The sequence below is a fragment of the Gymnogyps californianus genome, chromosome 3, assembly GCF_018139145.2.
Source record: "Gymnogyps californianus isolate 813 chromosome 3, ASM1813914v2, whole genome shotgun sequence".
NCBI classification, from domain to species: domain Eukaryota; kingdom Metazoa; phylum Chordata; class Aves; order Accipitriformes; family Cathartidae; genus Gymnogyps; species Gymnogyps californianus.
Window position 1 is genome coordinate 46951512 of NC_059473.1, and position 21764 is coordinate 46973275.

Genomic DNA, 21764 nt, shown 5'->3' on the forward strand with positions numbered 1-21764 from the left:
GAACACAGTATTAATGGAAAATTTCTTTAACAAAAGCAGTAATTCTGCAACTGTTCTTCAGTGGTAATAACAGAACAGCTGCACAGAGTTTTTCACTCCCAGAAATGCGTACTCCGAAATACAACCCCACAAGACCACAAATCTTCACAATCCCCAGCGGACATAAACCATAAAAACACATACCTACGGTATTTCTTCAGAAACTAAAAGAAACAAAACTTCCACAGAAAGCATTCTTGGAAAACACTATCTATGACAGGTCTTTTTAACTTATAAATATAAACACGTTTTTAAAAATATACTAACTACTTCAATGCTGAATAGAAGAAAGCATATGGTGTTTGAAAGCTGAAACTAACTAAAAACGTATTGACTGAAATTACTGCATGTGCAGGACAGCTTTTAGTAAAAATAGCCACAGAGAAACTATCATGAAAAAAATTAAGATAGAAATAGTACACAGTTTTTTTTATCCAGTACACTTTTAAGATCATGAAATTCTTTCCACATGAAATTATATTAGATGAAATTAATCCAAATAAGAGCAACGCTAGAAAAAACAAACAAGATTTACTAGTTTTAAATACATTTGCCGAAAAGAATTTTTAGACAGAACAGTGGTTAACCACAGCTCTTCAGTTTCAAATAAACGCGCAAACACCAAAGTCACTAGATTTGAAGCAGGAATTAATAGGTAAAATGCTATAACTCATGTTGTACAGAAGGACAAATCACTCAGAATTGTCTACTTCCACTATAAAAAGAATTCTTTAAAAGGTATTTTTAAGCATTTTATTTGAAACTTGACGCAGAAGAAAGCGTGAACTTAAAATACAAGATTTTAGAAAGAAAGAAGAATTTGACAGCTGAAGTTAACAGTGCCCTGGAGAAATGAGATTATTATTTCTGCCTGTTTTAAGACCTGAGTGTTCATGGGAAAGTAATTCAGACTTTTCATAGTTTGCCACTAGTTACAGTGTCCTCAGTTTTTAAACAATATTCAGTTCAACTTCAGGCCTTCTCTAACTGCTGAGCATTTAGAAGAGTCAACAGTAAGTGTGCTTTGTACATTAAGTTCTTTAAAAAAAAAAAAAAAAAAAAAAAAAAAAGAGGTAGATTTCTGTATATTCCTTCCCTTATTATTTCCAGAGGATCAAAGAACTTTTGGAGGCAGGGGACAGTGAGAGGGAATAAAAGCAACAAATTTAAGTGGATTAGGAATACTCTGGTTAAGTGACTTTTGCTTTGTAAAACAACAATGCACTTGAATGTGCTGGTTTTGGCTGGGATAGAGTTAATTTTCTTCATAGTAGCTGGTATGGGGCTATGTTTTGGATTTGTGCTGAAAACAGTGTTGATAATCCAGGGATGTTTTCGTTATTGCTGAGCAGTGCTTACTCAGAGTCAAGGCCTTTTCTGCTTCTCACCCCACCAGCGAGGAGGCTGGGGGTGCACAAGAAGTTGGGAGGGGACACAGCCGGGACAGCTGACCCCAGCTGACCAAAGGGATATTCCATACCATAGGATGTCATGCTCAGCATATAAAGCTGGGGGGAAGAAGAAGGAAGGGGGGGACGTTCAGAATTATGGCGTTTGTCTTCCCAAGTAACCATTACGCATGACGGAGCCCTGCTTTCCTGGAGATGGCTGAACACCTGCCTGCCGATGGGAAGTGGTGAATGAATTCCTTGTTTTGCTTTGCTTGCGTGCATGGCTTTTGCTTTACCTATTGAAACTGTCTTTATCTCAGCCCACGAGTTTTCTCACTTTTACCCTTCCGATTATCTCCCCCATCCCGACACGGGGGGAGTGAGCAAGCAGCTGTGTGGTGCTTAGTTGCCAGCTGGGGTTAAACCACAACAAGTACAAAATGAGACATTTTAAGACTTGCTTTTTTCCCTCCTTCAAAATAAAACTTCTTCAGATTAAGGTTTCTTGGGCACAGGGTAGAACAGCTGATCAACTAGAGAGGCAGTCCCACATCCAAATACAAAATAAAAAAGTTAAAGCATTTATTGGAAATGTAAGAAGGCAACTGCCCATCTTCCAGGCTAAATTACGGACTATTATTTAGCACCTTGAAAGTACTTACACATCACAATAACAAGTACCACAGAAAAATTCATGAGGAAATTAGTGATTCTACATTGAGTTCAGAATTTAGATACTGTGGTAAATAAGGCACAAGTCCACATAGCAAAAAATAACAAAAAAAATATTTAATTGACACTGCCTTCAGTGAATATTGCATGTTTTGTATGCTGAAGGAAGCATAAAGCCTGAAGAAAAAAAGCACATGATCATGTAATGCTTGCACACCAACCCTACCCAACTTAACCCTTGCTACACAAAAGCCATTTATGTTGCAGCAGCATCTATAGTGTAGATTAGTGCTTTCCAAAAATAAAAATGTAAAATTGAAAATAAAAAGCTGACAAGACACAGCAGGTTGGGAAAAGAACTACAATGGGCAGAGATATTCGGTTGCTGACTATTTTATGTTCTTGTCTTGTTATATACAAGCTATATGTACTTTTCTCCTTCATAATTATCTGCAGACCACCTTTAAAGTAATACATTTTATTCAACTATAAATTATTTTATCTTTAAAAGTGACTAGTTACCTTACTAAATAGAGATTGCTTTTTTAAGTATTTGAGTAATAGGTGAGAAACGACTTGTCTATATTAAAAATCCCCTAGACAGGAAATTAGCTAAATTCTCAGAACTGTAAATCTCTTTGGTGAGAGATTAATTGATATAGGATCTAGCAGTTCTATAAAATGATATGCACTATGCAATGAGTTTTTCATGAATATAAGTAGCACAATAATCTCAGACAGCAACTAATGAGCATATTAATCAACAGTTCATATTAAACATTTCCATCATTTAAAAATCATTTAGCATACCTAAAACACATCTTACTGAAATCTGCCATTTACCTAATCTTTGAGTCTTGGAGACTCAAAGAGCTACTGGAGACTGAATTAAAAATACAAAGCAAATCTAGAAATTATTTATATTGAACATATCCTGACATAGCCATACTGGCTGTAGAAGCTACCAAATACACATATGATTCCACAGAGTTTTGTAACAAACCTGTAAAACTTGAAGAGCGCATTTTAAAGAACAAAATCAGATAGAAAACAGACTTTAAAACTATTTCTGAATGAAATTACCTGTAGGCTTGTCCCAGACTTTTATATGCATCTATAAAGTCTGCTTTCTGCTTCAGAGCTTCTTTGAACGATTCAATGGCTTCCTACAGAAAGAGACCAACAGAAAAATTTGTCACTTACTGCATTCGTTTAATTTTAGCATCCTCAGTAGTTACTAGCCACAGATTTACAGTTATTTGTCAAAACCTTTGGAGGAACAAACAAGGCATGAATTTATTACAAAATTTATAGAATAATAATCATCATATAACAAATGAAATATTGCAACATTCTTTACAGTCATGACAGATTTAGCTGGAATTCCTTTGTCTAATATGCTATGGGAATGAGTGATTCTTTTAGCATTGTAATAGAATTCAGAGATTAAATCCCTTCAGAATTTGCTTTCAAAGCTGAGTCTGGTCCCTAAGGCAAAGCAGTCTCTCCTTACAGTCTTCCTTCTTCACTCATAATGCACCTCTTAATTTTTGCAGTCCAAAAGACTCCTTCAAATCTGTACTCCACCTTTCATTGTTTTATTGCATTCTATGTTAGTTGCACGCTTAGCAAACTTAAAACTCTCTTGAGGGATTACAGAATAAGTGATCATCTTCACACAATAGCATGTACTGCTGCTGTGAGGAATACAATGTAATAAAAATAAAATAGTTAAAAATAATTATATGCGTACATTCAAACAAATTCCTCTTCAAAGGATTTGATAAAGAACTCAAGTTTTTACACTGGACTGGCTATATAAATTGGCAAATGCAGTACCGAGACTTAGAATTAAGGATGGAATAATCAACTACTTCATATTATGAAGGAATGCCTGAAAAGTATCTTGAAGTCTATAGTGCAAGAAATTAAATGCTGTAAGAAAAGAATCATTAGTATCTTCAATTTAGAGATTCTTATTCAGAAAAACTATCAAATATATTCCAAGCACTACAACACACACAAAAATATCTACTGAACAAAATTATAAGATAATCACCTACCATTACTGATAGGCTCATGTCCTCTAGATAAGTTTTAAATCCAGGAAGATTATTCTCAAAAGCAATGATACAAAAGCAACAATCTCTTTTCACTCAAACACTCTGCCACCCTCACCCCAAATCTCAGTTTTCAGCAAGCCTGGTAAAACCTAACAGATGATGTGTATAGCCTTCCTTTAAGAGGCAGTCTGAACCTGACTTGAAGCTAAGGTATACCTGGGGATGAAAAGCCACTCAGTCACAATCTCTCAGAACTTGAATATTCAAGAGGGAAGACACTTCCTTTGAGAAAAGAAATTGGGGGGAAGGAGGTGGTGGTGCAGAAATGTATTGATCTGCATATCAGAAAGAAGAAAACATTGCTTCTATTTTGCAAATTGAGACATTATTTGTCCTTGTGAGTTATATTTCCACCATCACTTTCTAGGCTTTCTGCTGCCTACACCAAAAATCAGAAATTCAATCAGACTATAATTTGCAAGTAACTCATTTGACTGCAGTAAGATACAGACAGTAAGTTCAATGACAGCCTGAAGTTCTCACAGCATACACTGAGAGAGTGGGAAAAAATACCAGCTTGGGTACTAAGAAAATGGAGAAGTAGCCTGTTTGCTAAAAAAACCAACCAAACAAAAAAAAGGTGCAGTGATTGCCTATGAAAAATACTGGACTGAAACTCAGGAGTCCTGGGTTGTCTCCAGGTTCTGTCAGGATTTCTTCCTACAACCCTTAATGAATCCCAAGCTCTTAGCAGACGTTAAAAAAAAAAAAAAAGCTTCCACTCTGTTGGAATTTAGGAATCACATAGTTGCACCCTCACTTTCCAAACTGAGGATTTCACACAACTTGTCTAATACTCTCCCCTCAGAAAAACTGCAGCAGTATCTCTAAATACTTTAGAAGCAAGAAACAGGTGTAATATTACTACATCTAAAACATAGAGAAGTTTTGAGTCAGAAATGGTGAAACATCAAAAAAAGCATGGGAAGAACTTACTTCCCTGCTGATTTTAGAATCTGAGGGAGCAACTCTGTTCCCTCAATTTAGATATGAGCATTTCAGAATCAACATATAACTGAAATACACATGCACAGATGCAGGGCGCTCTATCAGCAGTTTCCTTGATTATCTTCTAGCTCATTCGAGGAAGAACTTAAAATTATTTTCCTCTTCATCCCTTTCCCCTTCACAAAACCTAGGGAGTTTCTATTTCATGGAAAGACATTTTAAATATAACCATACAGATATTAGCAGAGGTGCCAAATACAAACACCTTTCAAAGCACTCCATAAACACATCAGTTATTACTGATTTACCAAGAACCAGCAAGACCAGCAGTATTTACATGTCATACCATGAAGTATTACAGTCAGCAATGGCACCTTTTCATTTTGCTTGCACTCTTTTGCCTTAAAAAGTCTTCCTTATGGGAGAGAAAATACGTATATCAACACCTATGATATTTCTACTATTTTACAGAAGTAACTTCAAATAGTGTATTGTTCTATATGAAGTATTACTTAACATAACTTTACCTTCAAAAGTCCTCTGTGAAAAAAGGTTAAGCCTTTATAAAGCATAGCTATAGGCTGATTTTTGTTCAGTTCCAATGAGTGCTGAAAATCTTCATGGGCTGTTGCATAATCCTGTGATAAAGCAGATTTTAGACGACAGAGGAAACACCATACAAATAAAGAGGAATACATACTTTTATTTTCATAAAAGTAAACAACAGAATTTTGTTTAATAGATGAAGGCAGTCTCGGGGCTAAGCAGGAATGATTGTCAACTGCCAGTCAAAATATCAAAGAATAAGGAATGCACAATACAATTCCAACTTTTTTGGCAAGTGTTATATAAAATGTAGTAAAGTAAGTGGAAAAATAGCTGGAAACAGAGTGAAATCAGAATAATAAAGTGGGAAATCAGCTACTCAGTATTCACACAATCTTTGAAGATAAAGTTACTTGTTTTACATTAAAGCATAAGAACAACACACACAGATTACACAGCAAAACAGGATGTTAGCATTTTTGTAGGGTTTGTTTGTTTGTTGTGTGGTGGGTTTTTTTTTTTTTTTTTTAAGTATATAGGGCAGTTACTGCCTTGGCCATAACTGTTTTCCTTTTTAGACTTGCATTTAACAATAGTACTTAAATGCAGCTGTAGGTTATAAATCAAGTCAAATTCTTTATCCATACCCTACTCCTCAAACGCACAAAACAATCTGAGATGTGCATGAAAAGTACTTGCCCTCTGATTCTCTGCATTAAATAGATATGCAGATGAAATACTTGAAGAATACCTCTGAACTGTCAGAAAGTCAACTACAGGAAAATCAGGGCTTTTGTTGTTATTTTGTTTTTTAATTTAAATAGGAAAAAAGCTCTTGAACAAAAGTAACAACGGGCACAAACAACAAAATAATCAACAACATCCCCACAAACAAAACCAAACAGAATCCCCAAAATCCACTAACCTCAGATATGAAGTAAAGGGTACCTCTGTGCCTATAGAGACGTGCTGATGGTTGTAGCTGAATAGCTTTGGTGAGATCAGATAATGCTTCACTGATTCGTCCTAGTGGGGACAATATCTAAGAGTATAAAACAAAAACATAGTTTAGAGCAAATAGCCTGAATAGATTTGTTTTAGAAATATGAAGATTATTCTTTTTCATGTTCAGCTGTAACAGAGTAACTGTGTTTGCTAGAACAGGCTGGAAAGTTCTACTACAAATTTCAGTACTCATTGCTTTTAAACCCCTATCAAAGGGAAAATCTGAAAGCATTTTTCTCCAAAAAACTACCAGTGTACGTGAACATCACCAATAACATTTGCAGAAACCTAGTATTCCAAATAAAAACAAGTCAGCCAAAGCAAAATACTCTATTTCAAGTTATTTCAACACATTCAACTGAAAATGTAATTAAAGTATTCTCATAAACCTTTTTATTTGACAAAATATTCCCCCAATGGAAAATGGTCTATTTTCCAATTATTTGAATGTCTTTCACATTTTTAGATCAAAATTATTAAAAAAATATATTAACAAATCATTAAAAACATGAAAATTGTGAATTATAATTTCATATTATGGCAGTTATTATACAGTATGGTGACTTTAATAAATATTTATGCTTTTGATTTGTCTACAAAGCTGCTTCTTGAAATCCATTTTCTGTAATTTAATTGGCAAAACAAAACATGATTTTCAAAACGAAAAGTGTCTGTGTATCTGAATGATATTTAACTTATGCACAAATACAAAACCAAAACATTTGATTAAAAACTCATTCTTTACAAGTTTGGCATTTTACCAACTAGTCCTAACTCCTAACAATAAATTTACTAAGGTGACACTAAGTGCAAACAGTAAGGTTCAAGTGATATTTTGATTCATTATATTAAAAAAAAACAAATCCACACATGATCTTGCTATATAGTATGTCAAAAACTACTTAGACATAATATATGCTATTCTCTTAGCTATAGTAACTCCATATGGTGTATGTTTCATTTTAAAAATACACATTTCACAAATTACACGGTTTGAGAGCAAATACGTATATTTTAAAAGAAAGGAGGAATGTTCACAGGAAAACACAGATAAGAGCTTTAGTCATTAAACCAGTGAAGAAATACTTGAAAACACTGTGTTATTGCAACTTCTCCAAAAATCTGAAAAGAGACAAAAAATGCTCACTTCTGCTCGCTGTTCGAATACTTCAGGATGATCTGGTTCTAGACTAATCACCCTACTGAGCTCAAAGAGAGCAAGTTCAGCATTTTTCATATCCTGAAAAGGAGAAAATTAAACAAGGTAAACAACTGTGCATGCTTAGAGTAATATACTCTGAAGACTGAAGGACAACTAGATTGGCTAAGTTTCTGAAAGTGTATCAGTTTACATTAAAGCCCTTCACACTTCTGCTAATAACATTAAGATGCAGTATTCTACAAATACCTGAAAAAAAAAAACCCACCTATCTGCTATAAACAAGAAAAATAAAGTTTGCTTGTACACATCATCTTTGTGCTGTACCTCTGATAATTTATTAACCTTGGCAGCAAAGCTGGCTCAAGCTCTCACATGCACTCCAACACACATGCATACACTCCCACCCACCAGTGTTTTCATCAGTACTGTCTGTAACTTAATCCAAGTAGTACTGGTGAATGGGTTGATGCCATCAGCATCTTGCCTATCTAAATTTTTATATTGTCCTCAATAAACTGCAGGATGGAAGCAGTTACTTAATTGGAAAAAAAAAAATCCAAACTGGTTATATAGCAAGTTCTGTATTAGATTTCATTGATCTTTTTCTTCTTTTTCAAGGCAAAGAAATTTTGCGTGTGCTTAACATAATCTTTGTGTCTTGAAAGTGTTGCTCACAGAAACTTTTATGAAGTGAAGCTGTCTCAACATCTAGCCGAACCAAGAAAACACACTCATGCTGGTGTTAAAAACATGCAAATATGAAGGACTTCAAGCTCCTCTCAGCACCACTAAAGAATTAAATATTCTGCACAAAGGAAATTTTCAAGGAGTTATTCAACTATTCTTTCTTCTAGAATTCCAGCAACCATTCAATCACAATTCAACAGGCCACAAACTACAAGGACCATAGTCTACTTTTAAACTTATTTTTGCTCAAGAAATTGTTTGAAATTGCTGTAACTGTAAATAATTTAACTTTGAATTTTTTTGAACAAATTCAAGGTGGTATACGTATCAAGAGGTACAGGCAATCAAGAAGCAATATAAAGCCTACTAGACTGCAAGAGCTGACGATGTTTCCAAGTTGCAATAAAAGACTTTTTTGTTTCCAAATACAGACCAGATGTGGAGACAAATTCCATGGGACTTCATAAACCTGTCTCTCAGAGGCAAGATACCGCCTGTTATCTTATTAGGTAACTCTTTCAAGTGGCTGTGGCTCCCAGCCTTACTATCCACCACTCACAATTGTGCCTATGTTCTCCTTTGGCTCCCTTGCTTCATGCTGCTTTACTTCCACAGTCCCACAAAGCAAATGTACCCATGGCTTGAGCAGTATGATCCACTAGATCCCTCCATATTATGGAGCACCTACCAAGGGATGGACACATCATTATAGTAGGACAGCACAAAGACTTTGGGATGTACCTATCAAGTTCTAATCAGTCTAGCTCCTCCTGTTACATGCCTTCTTATAGTTTGGATTCAAATAATTCAGTCAGATATTAATTTAAATAATTAGGTACTCACATGTAGTCCTTTTTTTCCATACGCTATCCCTCGTCCATAAATTGCACTAACCAGCTCTGGTTCTTCCTGTTAAGATTAAAAATGAATGCAATAATCAATTGTGGTTTTTCTTTTTTAAAAAAGGTATCTTTCTTCAAAATGTATTTAATTCTTGCTGATCTTAAGTAGTAAGCAATGAACAATCACAGTTATCATGCAAAGAAATTGATTGTATTACAGTCCATAATTTCATATGCTCACAACTTCCAATTCAATTTACTGGAATTGTTCTGGAGTATTTGTCTGGAAAATGAGCTAAACAGAGTGCAGTTATAGTGTTTGTCAGTGACCACCTATCAGAAGCTATGTACACATTAGTATAGTCTGCTGTCCAAACTTCATTAATTGTAATGTTATTGGTAATTATATAACTTGTTTTGTCTAATGTCACCAAAGTGATAACAAATACAATTCAGCCATTCAAAGCTTGTTTTGTTTGTAATTTAAATTTAACATTTAAAATTAGGAAGCAGGAAATTGTGACATCCTGATGAAATTTGTATTCAGGCAGCAACTAAAACTAGAGCTATTCTGCCAAAATAGTTCTGCAAAATTCAAACAAACCTTCCTTGGGTTAGATTTAAGTCCCTGGCTTTCCAACTCAGGCACCTAAGTGGACATATCTTATATAGTGAATCTATATCTTGTTCAATGTTATTTACTCCAGCCATGGTTTCCCATCCAAATTTGAAGAACATCAGCAAAACCAGTTTTCTTGGCACAACAATGCCTATGCAGTCATTTTCCCTGAAAACCAGTCAGGAATTACGCATTTTCACACCTGCAACCAACACAGCTGTGCTACAAAAGTTTGTAGCATAGATCTGAACCCATTTAACTGGGACAACTGCCAAGAAACAAATTATTTCATTGACAAAACAACAGATAGGTGGCACACCAATGCTGGCAGCTTGCCACACTTGAGCTGATTCCAAGTGTATACTTGCCAATGTCAACTTCAGGTAACTTCCCTACTTTTAATACAGCAGCTAAGCAAGGCTGTTTTGTTCTGTTAAATGTTTTAATACTCACTTTATATGTATTTAAAATTGCCTTATGGAAGACAGAGTGAACAACCATAATCACTTTATAGCCTTTCAGGCATACAATAAGCATGATATTCATTTCAACTGAGATGTGTGCATTGCAAAGGTACTCTATTATATACATGCTTCTCACAATATCTTTCTACAGGCACTGTATCTTGCTTATCTTCACTTATATTAAGTTTCCTACTTAATAAAGACAAGTCCAGTGGGTTTTGAAGTAGGATTTCTCATTAGGGTTAAAAAAAAAAAAAAATCATTCCTCACATTAAAAACAAATCAGACAGAGATCACTAAACACCTAAAACAAACAAACAAAAAAACCCAACAAAAAACATTCTGGTCCTCTGATGAATTCCCTGGAATAACTCCATTAAACTGCCACACTTTCACTCAATTTAAGTACAAGCCATATGACATTTGAGTTAAAAAAAATACATGCTAGTATTTGCAGTATTACTTTCAGCTTGCATTTGTGTACTACAACCAGTTTAGATCAAAAAGCAGGTCCATGCTTCTGGTAGTCCCAGGTTCTTAGCCATAAAAATACAGTATTTTGAAATCAGCTTTAGTTGAAGCTTTTAAACTGCTGGGATTGGTTTTGTTTTAAAAGTGGCTACCTTCTACTTCATAGAAGAAGATTCTGAACTATTTACCTTGGTCAGAAAAAAAAAAAAGTCAAACTATTAATTACGCTTTACTTATATATTAAACTCATCAAATGCTTACCACTGAAGAAGGATAAACACAGCATACAAAATAATTTATCATCGTGAAAGCAATGCGTTACTTGCCACAAGCAATAGGTGATCTCTGTCAGGTTTTTTTTTGATGTTACTGGCAACATGCTAACTGTTGCCAAAAAAATCCACATTAAAATATCTCAGCCTACACATTAAGAGGGTGATTAAAGGAACTTCAATTTTGCACAGGTCAGGTCTCTGAAGATGCTTTATTTTTTGTCAAAGTGCCATAGAAAGTTTATTCCTACAGATGAGAAAAATGCTCACCAAATAACCAAGGTACTGAATCACCTTATTTTAAGAGTATGCTTATGTTTGGATGGAAAAAAATGAACAAATAGAATAATTACTCTCATAGAATAATTACTCTCATTTTAAAATGCTTAATTGAATCCTTGTTTTAGTAAAAGCCATATGTTGTAATGGATAATTTCATAAAGTGATTTTTTAGAGGTCCAAACAGAAAACTTACCTGCAGCATTGTTGAAAAATGTCGTATGGCTTCATCATGCAAGCCGTTGCCAATCAACACGTAAGCAATTGCTAACAAAACATTACAAATGTAAACAAGACAGCAAAAAAAGGTCTCATTTTTTTTTAATACATTTTACAATTTGGTTGTATTTAATATAAGTTCCTACATTGCACTGAAGATTTAAGTATTCAAATGATTTCTCAACTGCCACTGAAATGACTTCCCTCAACCATTACCTAGCATTCGTTAATTATTCAATTCATACTGTGCTCATCAGAATTGTTCTTGGGTTTTGTTGTTTGTTTGGGTTTTTTTCTCTCCTTTTTACAAGTTGTTCAGGAAAGGGTCCATGTTTGCTTCTAAAGTACTTAGGACCAGGAAAGGTACCATGATCCTATTTAGTAGCCCTAGATGCTTTCTCAATTGTAAGTGAGCCTGGCTAACACCGGCTAACTTTTTTTGATAATTCCATTAGATAACCCCTGATTGTACTTGTTCGTACACATTTTGCTAAACTTTACAGGCTCACAATAAGTTTTTCCTTCATTTGAATTATCTAGAAAAACCTCAGCTGATTCCATTATTTATAAAAATGAGACTGAAAAACTACAGAATCTTTACCCATGTCAAAATTCTGAAAAGCTTTTAAGTTCTTGCATATCCCCCCGCTTTGGAGTAGAAGCCAAGTGTTTGAAAAAGAAACAGACCTCCGTTTTAGAAACATGTTCCTGCAATCTCCACAAGATATAAAAATACAGTCAAGTCAGAAGACTGGAAAGCTGTGGTTGTGCTTGCATGACTGAAGTTCAGTTCTGACAGCTGAGTATCTCAAGATTGTTTCATTTTGCATGTTTTCATCTCTCACAGTTCTTAACTCTGGACTAAGCTCTGTCCACACTGCCCACAAAAAACAAGTATCTTGCAGACCAGAGCTATGAAAGTTAAACTACAACTTTTCTCCAGGCAGTTCACACGAATGGCTGACAGTGGAACTAAGAGTGGGAATTCACCTTTCCCCGTACTTCTAATGGGTTTTAGCAGTCATCCAAACAGAACGGAAGAGGCACCTACCAGCTAAATTATTTACTCAAACACGAGAAGAGACAAATAAGCCAGTTAGAACAAAGGTATTTTTAATAGGACACAGACACTTATCTTTCATGCAGGCAGAGCCATATTGTTTTGGCATTGTTGCTACGCACTGTTCATTAAAGGAGGAAAAAAGTTAAATGAAAGAGAAATAAGAAATGTATTTAATCCAGAGCTTGCCTCATTCTTGGAGCATTTCTATTATGCAGAAGGAAGTATTTGTGTGTAATATAAGCTTTTTCCTCAATACATAAAAAGTTTCTCTTGGTACAGATACATAGCATTGCCAAAAAAGGAAAGAAAACTGGCAGAGTGAAGGACAGGTTGAAGAGCTCTTGAATTTTCCTCATTTCATTCTCCTCATTTCATTCTCCTCCAAGACTACACAGTTCTTAGTATCATCTTTACAGTTCCAATCGGAGAACACAGAACAGTTGGCACGTAAAATAAAATCAACTCAACCATGCCAGTATTAAGGAAAAAAGTGGAGAAAGCAAGATAATGAAGACTCATTGTCTTGCTGATGTTGAGTTTATTTTGTTTATCCAAGACTCTTGACAAAACACAGCAGGCCGTAGACTATGTTTGTAAAACTATGCCAAGTGATTGGCAGCTAGTAGTTGATACAGTATCAGCTTCTTTTAAAATTTTATCTCTTAATCTTTTCATCTTTAATTAAATACTACAAAAATACAAGTAAGTACTTTATTATGAAAAATCAAAGGGTTAACAATGGTCCATTAATCCAAGTATTTGGGTACCAACATTGCTTCAGAATGCCCCATACATTTCACGCTGCTTTTCCTCAGAACAGTTAAAAGTAACACGCACACACAAGAAGGACCCAGGCTCCTCACACCATGACATACTTGAAATAAAGGGGGTAGGTAGGTGCCAGCCTACAGGCCAAACATGCGGATAGGGACCTTCTGGCATAGTCTTCCAAGTCTACAGAGCAGATACTAAAAGCATCAACTATTTTCTGCTGGATGGAAGTTCGGTATTCCCTGCAGGATTCTATGAACATAGTTAGGTATGCTAGGAATATGAAAAAAGATTAAGCTCCCAAATTTTCCTGGATAAATCCATGAAGGCAGAAGTTATGTCAACAAAAAACTACTCAATTGTTTTAATTTCGTTAGACAACTTATAAGTAAAGTCTCCCTTTGCTTTTATATAAAAGACAGTCTGCTGCCTTCCTTGACATACAACGTTAACAATCTCTTTGCTGCTTCATAGCACCTCTGCTTCCTATAGAGGATACCAGTTTGGAGAAGCAGTGCAAGTAACTCCTTCCTCAAGTCCTTTGAGAAAAGTATTTCCTGTTGCTTTACTTGAAATGCCTCCATTTTCTGCACTGAGTGTGCTCTGAAAAAAACATCAAGTAGCAGCCTGTATAAGGACATAATTCAGAAAGCCTTCCTGCTGCCTATAAGCATTGATGGGAAGAGTGTGTAGAGACGGGAAGACAGATCCAAAATCTGTGCTTGATAGAAAGCACATTCCATTGGTAAAATTTTCTGGATGTTTCAATAGTTTTATTCATCAATAATGACAGAAAAAGGGAAGCAGGAAGTAGCTGAGACTGTTTAACAGGATTTAATCAAAATGCTTTTTGAAAACCTGCTTAAGCAGACATGGTGAAGAATTCTAGTGAGCAAAGAAGAAAAGATTTTTAGGAAGAGAAATACATATTTTCTTTGTATGACCAGAGAAAACTCGTTGTATTTTCAGGCTTATTAGGATCACTTTAAAATTAATGCATCACTAAGGAATCATCAGTTTAGTTTCAAAACATTCAGTGCTAATAATTAGCACGTAATTCACCTGCACAAACCTTATATAAGGCATCTTACCCAATTCTTCATTTGTGTTGTCATTATCAGTAGCAAATGGAAATCGTTTTTGCTCTGCAAGCAACTTCGCTTGACTCTGTAAAACATCATGTTTTTTAAGTGTTCAGCAAACAACAGTAAAGAATTTAATAGAAAACCCGTGTCTTAAATCCTTAAGAGAATGCCTTAAATCAAAAAGTTAAGACTAATGTGATTGCTTTAAGGTAACTGAAATCAAATTCATTTCTAGTCTTCCACAGGGAGAAAAATTGCTCTTCAGTCAGATGCTGCTGTTACCCTCTCTAACATAAGGCTAACCAAACCCTTCAGATGAAAGGAGGATGTCAGCATTTTACCAGTGGCTGATGTTTCTATATTACATCTGCTTAATATGAAGTTTTGGAAGTCTTTCTAAGACACATGCCACTTCATAGGAAAGTTTATACTCTTTACCCCATTAATTAATCCTTTGTCTCCTGCAAAGGGAAGGGTACTACAGAAGAGTAAAACACTGAAAATGAAACACCGAAAAGAATATCGCTCCAGCAATAAAGACAAGTTTAACTTAACAGTGCCATACTAAAGTAAAAAGGCTGTCCTTTTAACAATAACTATCTATCAGTTATAGACTTTGTTCAGCCAATTGTAGCCTCAGCTAAGATTCCTGCTCCCCAAATAATGCACCTACAGACACCAATGCTGCCTAAGACAACCCCTCAGAAACATAGAAATACTCTACTCTGTTCATTTTCACAAGTATTTTCCATAGACAGCTGTAAGCCTACCAGAGCCATTTATGCTAGAAAAATACAAAATGCTTATTTAATTAATAGGCCTTTCAAACTGTTTTAGGAAGCAAGAAGGGGACAAAATAACTTTTCTCACTGCTCAGTTCTCTTCTTTTGCTTCAGCTAAACAGCACATATACACATCTTTAACTTCAGAGAAGATAGTTAAACACCTTAAACTTCAGGGAACATATTTAACTCATTTCCTCTACTGAGAGGACTGCACTTTGTCGTCCTCCTCCCTTCCACTTTTTTTGGCTTGTTCAATCAAAAGTAGCCTTGTTACTTGTGTCCATGGCACAGACATTTCAATGACCTACAAAGCGCAAAAGTAACTGGCCAAATCCCACTGCACACTTTATGCTCTGTTCATCTAATAATCTTAGGAATGAGAAGAAAGTTGGTCTGCTCTAAAAACTTGAGTACTTTGGAGGGTATGAACGATTAGCAAATTGGATTTTACAAACCTTGTTTTTACTGAAATTAGAGATCATGTATGAGCTCTACATTACACTATGATGTTTTGAGAATTATTACTCCACCTACTGCTGCACCTACAGTAACAGAATGGAAAAGTTATTCTCCTCATAGAAAACAGTCATTAAAAAACAGCAAAAGAATGAGCAGGGTTCAACAGGTATACCAATCAGAAAACTAAATCTACGTTGCAGACCATATATATTTACAAATCACACACCTCCAAACACAACCTTTTTATATCATCAGTGGCCTTCAGGTAATTTCCAGAAAACTTACTTCAGAAAGTGATCTTCAATATTTAACTCTGTAAAACATTATTCTTCTATCATTGTCTTAACATTAGAAAAAAATCATTTTTACTAAAATACAACCTCTTCCTTGGTGGATTTACAAAAAAGGTCTACACTTCTTTGTCCGCAGACAAAAGATAAGATATAGCAAGATTCCATGCTGGGTATTGGAAAATAAGCTATAATCAAAAGAATCAGGCATTACATTAATATCCTATGAATTACAGAGCTGCATTTCACACTCAGCAAGAGAAGTACTACACAGTTTCCCCTGCCCTCATCTACCTCGTCTGTTTTGTTATCATAGAATAACAGAATAGTGTTTGGTTCTTGGGGTGGGGGAGGAAGGGGATTCATACTTCTTCAACAAATTCTGAATCCAGTTATAGGTTAGACATCCTGCAGCTCTACGTGCAAAAATTGCGAGTCATTCTGCCTTCAAGAAATGGGAGAAGAATTTTCATCACAGCACCAGCTCCCGACAGGTTGAACTGTTGCTCTCTTCAAAACAATTTTTTTTTTTTGAAACAGGGAAATTTCTTACAAACTAATATACATTTCACTGCCTTAGAAAGAATTGCTGGTACTTCTAGACTAGACAGAAGATCTGACCAATATCTGATGAAGTAATGTCTAAGGAGAATATTCAAGTTAAATAATTGGCTTGGTGGATTTGCAGTAGAGTAGTTTTATTTCCAAATGCCACCTTTGGAGATGTTGCTTCAAATTAGAATATTGTTTCCATGCTCCCCCATAGCCAATATTTTCTACAAATTTGCCAAGGCTTCTTCGTATATTCACATGTGAATTACTTGAAGATTTTCAGTATCTGTGACTCTACTGGACTGAAGAAGTAACATCAAACCTGCATTCGGATATAGACTGAAGATTGTATTTGTTCAAGATCAATAGGTTAACAGTACTGTTGCAAGAAAACCCAAATTCCAAAACAATCCTCTTGAAGTCTCTCTACCAAGAGATACTCTTCTTTTGTTAGAATATTCTCCACATACCATGTCTGCATTACATTCAGTGAAATATGGTCTGAAGCCTCTATCATCTGTGCACAACATTATTTCTGTAGAAATTGCAAGCTATCACTCCTACTCTTACATGCATTTTGTGGTAAACCTCCTCAGGTAGTTAATCTGGATAAAAACTAATACACCTTTCTCTTTTTCAGCCATAGCCCCTGCACCTCTAAAAATAAAAAATTAATTGGTAGACTAATCCAGGTGAATGTTAGCCTTCAGTGGAAACATCAGCTTCAATTAGTTGAAACTTCTGACAGCCCTAGAGACTCATGACGGAGTACTACGAAATCATACTTTCATGAGCAACTTGAGTTCATTCATACTTAAGCCTTTTGAGGACCTATGACTACTGATTAATAGATTCTGTTTGTAGTTACTTGCCTGAACTTCATTCTAACTGGTTATGCAGCTAAAGTGACCTGCGACTTCAACAATCTATCAAAAATTGCTTTGTACTTTATATTCTTGATAGCATACCAGAATTTTTTCTGTGTTGAGAGAAAGCACAGATTCACAAGATGAAGACCCTCCTATGTCACAATCCGATTCATGGAAGTGCAAAAATGATGAATCTGGGGGAAGAAGAGAGAAAATACCTTTAGGAACTCAAAGAGTTAGATGTATGTTCTGTTATCACATCTCACATTTCCTCATGTTCATCTGAGCAGCTTCCCCATTGGGCACTCCACAGGGCAGAACTTTCATTAAGTGCTTTCTGCCCACAGCCCCTACATCCACACAGCCAGGGAAGCAATAGTTGACATCACTGCTTTTATATAATTCGTTCTATCACTACTTCTGCTTATGCTTTTGGCTAAAAATACATGGGGGGGGAAAAAAAAGGTGCTAAAAAAAAGGAGGGTGGGATAAAAAGGGAGTAAGCTGGAAGCAAATAAGAAAAGTTTGGGGTAGACATGTCCCCATTTGGCATTATGATTCCATTCTGTAGCCCAAGAAATTAAAGACAAAATTATCATTCCAATCCCAGAGAGGAAAATAAATGGAATGGACCATACAAAGTTAGGGAAAAAGCTGCTGCTGGAAGTCCAGGAAACAGAGGTAGAAAGACTGTAAAAGGCAGACAGAATAGTAAACCATAATTGACTGAACATATATAAAGGTCCTCACAGGTATATTAGTAAGAAGGCCATTACAAAAAGTATGAGATGGATTAAAGTCTATGAATAGTCAAACACAGCTTGTTGACATAGCAGAGAAAAAGTTTAACACAGGAAATAAATAAACAAGTAACAACAATAATCAACAAAACACCCCAGACTGATAGACTATAGAAGTCACTACTTCACCTACATGGTGCTTTAACTGCTATCCCAATGGACCTGTTAGCTTTTAAAATCTTCAGATCTTAAAGCTTCTACTAACTTGAAATACTTCAAGAGTAAACAAGAAAAAGCAAGTAAACAGTATTATCTCTTTCATTCCATGTCACAAATACCAAATTTTATCATCTCCCCTAACGTTTGTAAATATAAGCTTGATGCTAAGTTTGAAAGGCTGGGGGGCAGCGTGTGTTTCTAATTCACTTTTACAGGCAGTGCCATTCTTATATTTTGATTACATAAGGGTTGCAGTTAGTTAACTCCCCATTTCTCACAAGTACAGTACTAAAAGAGAAAAAGAAACAGTCGTCTTATAAAGAGAAGTCAAAATAGCATCTAAAATCATTCCCTGTAAATAGAAACTTGGAACTATGTTAAGCCATAAACAATAACTGGCAGGAGAAGTTTTACAACAGAAGCAAGAGTAGTGAAAAGCAGAAGGTCAAAGTTTAAAGTCAGAAAGTCCTGTAAGAACAGTGGCTCACCACCCACAGTTTCCAGAAAAAGCGTGGCCAGTAAGAGGTTTCAACACTGCCCTTTGTTCTTCACGTTGGCCAAACCCTCCTGTGCTATGGTAGCATTATTAACACATTACTTGTTCTGTGCTGGTGCTCATAAGTGACAGTTAAGAGGCATCGCTGTGGACTCACTGAGTAATTTTTGCTTCACAAACCAAAACAAAGATGTACAGGCACGGCCTACCTCCAGAATAATTTTCTGCATAACAGCAAGAATTTAGTGAAGGAATTTTTTAATAAGGTGGCAGGGAATAAGAACAGCCTATCTGTTACAAGCTATAGGGGGGAAAGGACTCTTCAAGTCTTGCAGTTCTTGGGGCAACAAACTGCTTTACTCATAGGGAAGAATGGATCTGCCTTTGTCTGCAAGTTAGATACAGTCAAACCTGTACCACACTGCCTCAGTAACAACTTTATGAAAAAGTAGAAACACCAACCAGAGAAATTACCCTGGACCTTGTAGTAGGCTACAAGAGAAACTATTTGAGATAAAGATTCCCAGCTCCTGGGAAAGTTGTACTAAAACAAAGACTGAGAGCTTAAGGGAATTTTTCAACTGGCAATTTATTTAGCCACAGGATTTAGATAGCAAGGAGTGAACTGGTATACAGCTATTTCAGGGTAAGTATGGTGTTCTGTAATTAAGGGCTATCTTATTATCAGTGTGTGCTAAGTACCCGAGGTACCTGATGATTTAAGCAGAATTCCTTATATCAATCTGAGTTACACTGGTCTCTTTAAAACAACATCCACTATTAAATCAAAATCTAATCTTCCAAATACACCTCTGAAGGAGTATCCTGAGTCAATCATTCATGTCCTAGTAACAGAAGAGATGTAATCAAATGCTTTATCATTTATTAACCTGTATGGTATACAGATTTTATCTCAACACTAGGCGAAGGTCTTTTTGGTTTTATGCTTAAGCTTGAATGATTTGGAGCAATGGTCACCTGAGATAAACAGTAAATCAGATCGTGAAAGTTATGTACTATGGCTCTCAGCCACTGTAGCCACCCCCCCCCCCCCAAAAAAAAAGCAGCTGATGTAAAATACCTACTTAACACAGCTGATACAGATAAAAACTAACCAAAGAACTTTAAGCTGTGATAACAAAAGCACACATACAGAGGGAAAAAAGCACAGATGTAGGAAACTCATAACAAGGTATTTCTAGAAAGTTTGTAATTTTGAGTGGATTACACTAGCTGTACACGGTCCCCTTAGGGACCACAGCAATTGTTCATATGAGCGCAGACTTCATGAAATAAGGGAAAAAAAAAATAAAACCCTGCAGACAGCCAAGCAGTCATGACACATCACTTGTTATTCTCATATAAATAATTGAGTGTCTATATTGCATTGAATTGAGAAAACCTTTTTCTTCATCTGCATTACACATACATTGTGATTCAGACTGGCATTTTTGTATAGCACATTCACACTATGCTCATGATCAAAGATCATGACAGATTACTTAAGTCACATGATCCTGATGAAACAGATATTTAAGCACATAAAAATAGTTTTAACTGTGCCTGTATTACAAGCCACCAATTAACTTGAAAAAGACCAGAAGATCTGCTACCTGAACTTAGCACTCATAAAGAAAAGCATCCAGTTCACCAGCAAAATATATATAACTGTAGCTGAAAATAAATCAAGCCATATTCAACTCAATAACATGAGCACAAGGTGTTCGCATGTCTGTGTACTACTGAGTGCAGGGATTAAAAAGCACGCAGAGTCCAGCAGCTAGACTTGGCAGGTTGGCGAGTGGGACAAGAACCCTCCTGCGTGCTACCATAGGCCCTACGCTTTACCCGTTCAAAGGGTGAGAGCTTTTCCTCCGCTCCGTGCCACAGCGGTAGTCTCTGCTCCGCACTACACAACGGCACAACGCCACTCGGGGGGGGGCGGCTTACACAGAAGATGCCTCAGTATGAGTCAGCTGAACAGCAGCAACGCGTACAGCCGAGCCGCCCGTCTTCCCGCCGCCGGGACCCCGGGCCGGCGTCGCCTCGGCCGCCCGCCGCGCCTCAGTGGGACGCGAGGCCCGGCCGCGCTTTCCTCTTCTGCTCCCGCCGCCCTCCGCAGGCGCGAGGGGAGTGGAGAGGAGGTGGCGCCCACCCCGGCGCGCCCCCGCCACCACCCCCTGTCTCAGGGCTCCGTAGGGCCGGCCGGGCTCCGCGGTGCCACTGGGCTAACGGCCTCCCCGCCCCGGGGCTGGGGGCGGTCACCACGGCAACGCCCCCCGACTCACCGCACTCGGCCGAGTACTGGTCTGCCCACTCCCCCGCCGAGGCGCAGCCCCGCGCCAGGCCCTGGCGCTGCCGGTGCAGCTCCTGCTTTAGCAGGGACAAGGCCGGGTACTGCTCGGTCAAGGCCAGCGCGGCCCGGGCCAGGGCCAGTACGGCCAGCGGCACCCACAGCCCCCTCACGGCCCCGCAGCCGCCGGCAGGTGCCATCTTCCCACAGCGCATGCGCACCGCTTCCGCCTCGGCCGGGGACAGAAGGCACCCCCCCCCCCGCCACGGGACCGGCAGGGAGGAGGGCGCCGCCGAGCTGCACCCTGGGACATGCAGTTCCGCGCCGGCGCGGCCTGGCTGACTGCGGCAGCAGAAAACCACAACTCCCGGAATGCACCGCGGCGCGCGTCCGGCCCGGCTCC

General features: G+C 37.2%; 1 protein-coding gene across 3 annotated transcripts in view; it reads right to left on the reverse strand.

Moving 5' to 3' along the window:
• TTC13 (tetratricopeptide repeat domain 13) overlaps window positions 1–21576 on the reverse strand; it is a 43206-nt gene extending 21630 nt beyond the window's left edge. For 2 of the 3 annotated variants that reach the window (XM_050894549.1, XM_050894548.1), the window contains exons 1-8: window positions 15899–15962; window positions 14665–14740; window positions 11717–11787; window positions 9417–9482; window positions 7872–7964; window positions 6645–6761; window positions 5701–5811; window positions 3186–3268 (exon numbers count right to left, since the gene is read on the reverse strand). In XM_050894549.1, the coding sequence (XP_050750506.1) occupies window positions 3186–3268; window positions 5701–5811; window positions 6645–6761; window positions 7872–7964; window positions 9417–9482; window positions 11717–11787; window positions 14665–14740; window positions 15899–15925 (644 nt within the window). In that variant the 5' untranslated portion in view covers window positions 15926–15962. Of the gene's footprint in view, window positions 1–3185; window positions 3269–5700; window positions 5812–6644; window positions 6762–7871; window positions 7965–9416; window positions 9483–11716; window positions 11788–14664; window positions 14741–15898; window positions 15963–17712; window positions 17808–21356 lie in introns of those variants that run through there. The other variant, XM_050894547.1, reaches the window with a different exon arrangement.
• Window positions 21577–21764: the final 188 nt, after the last annotated feature.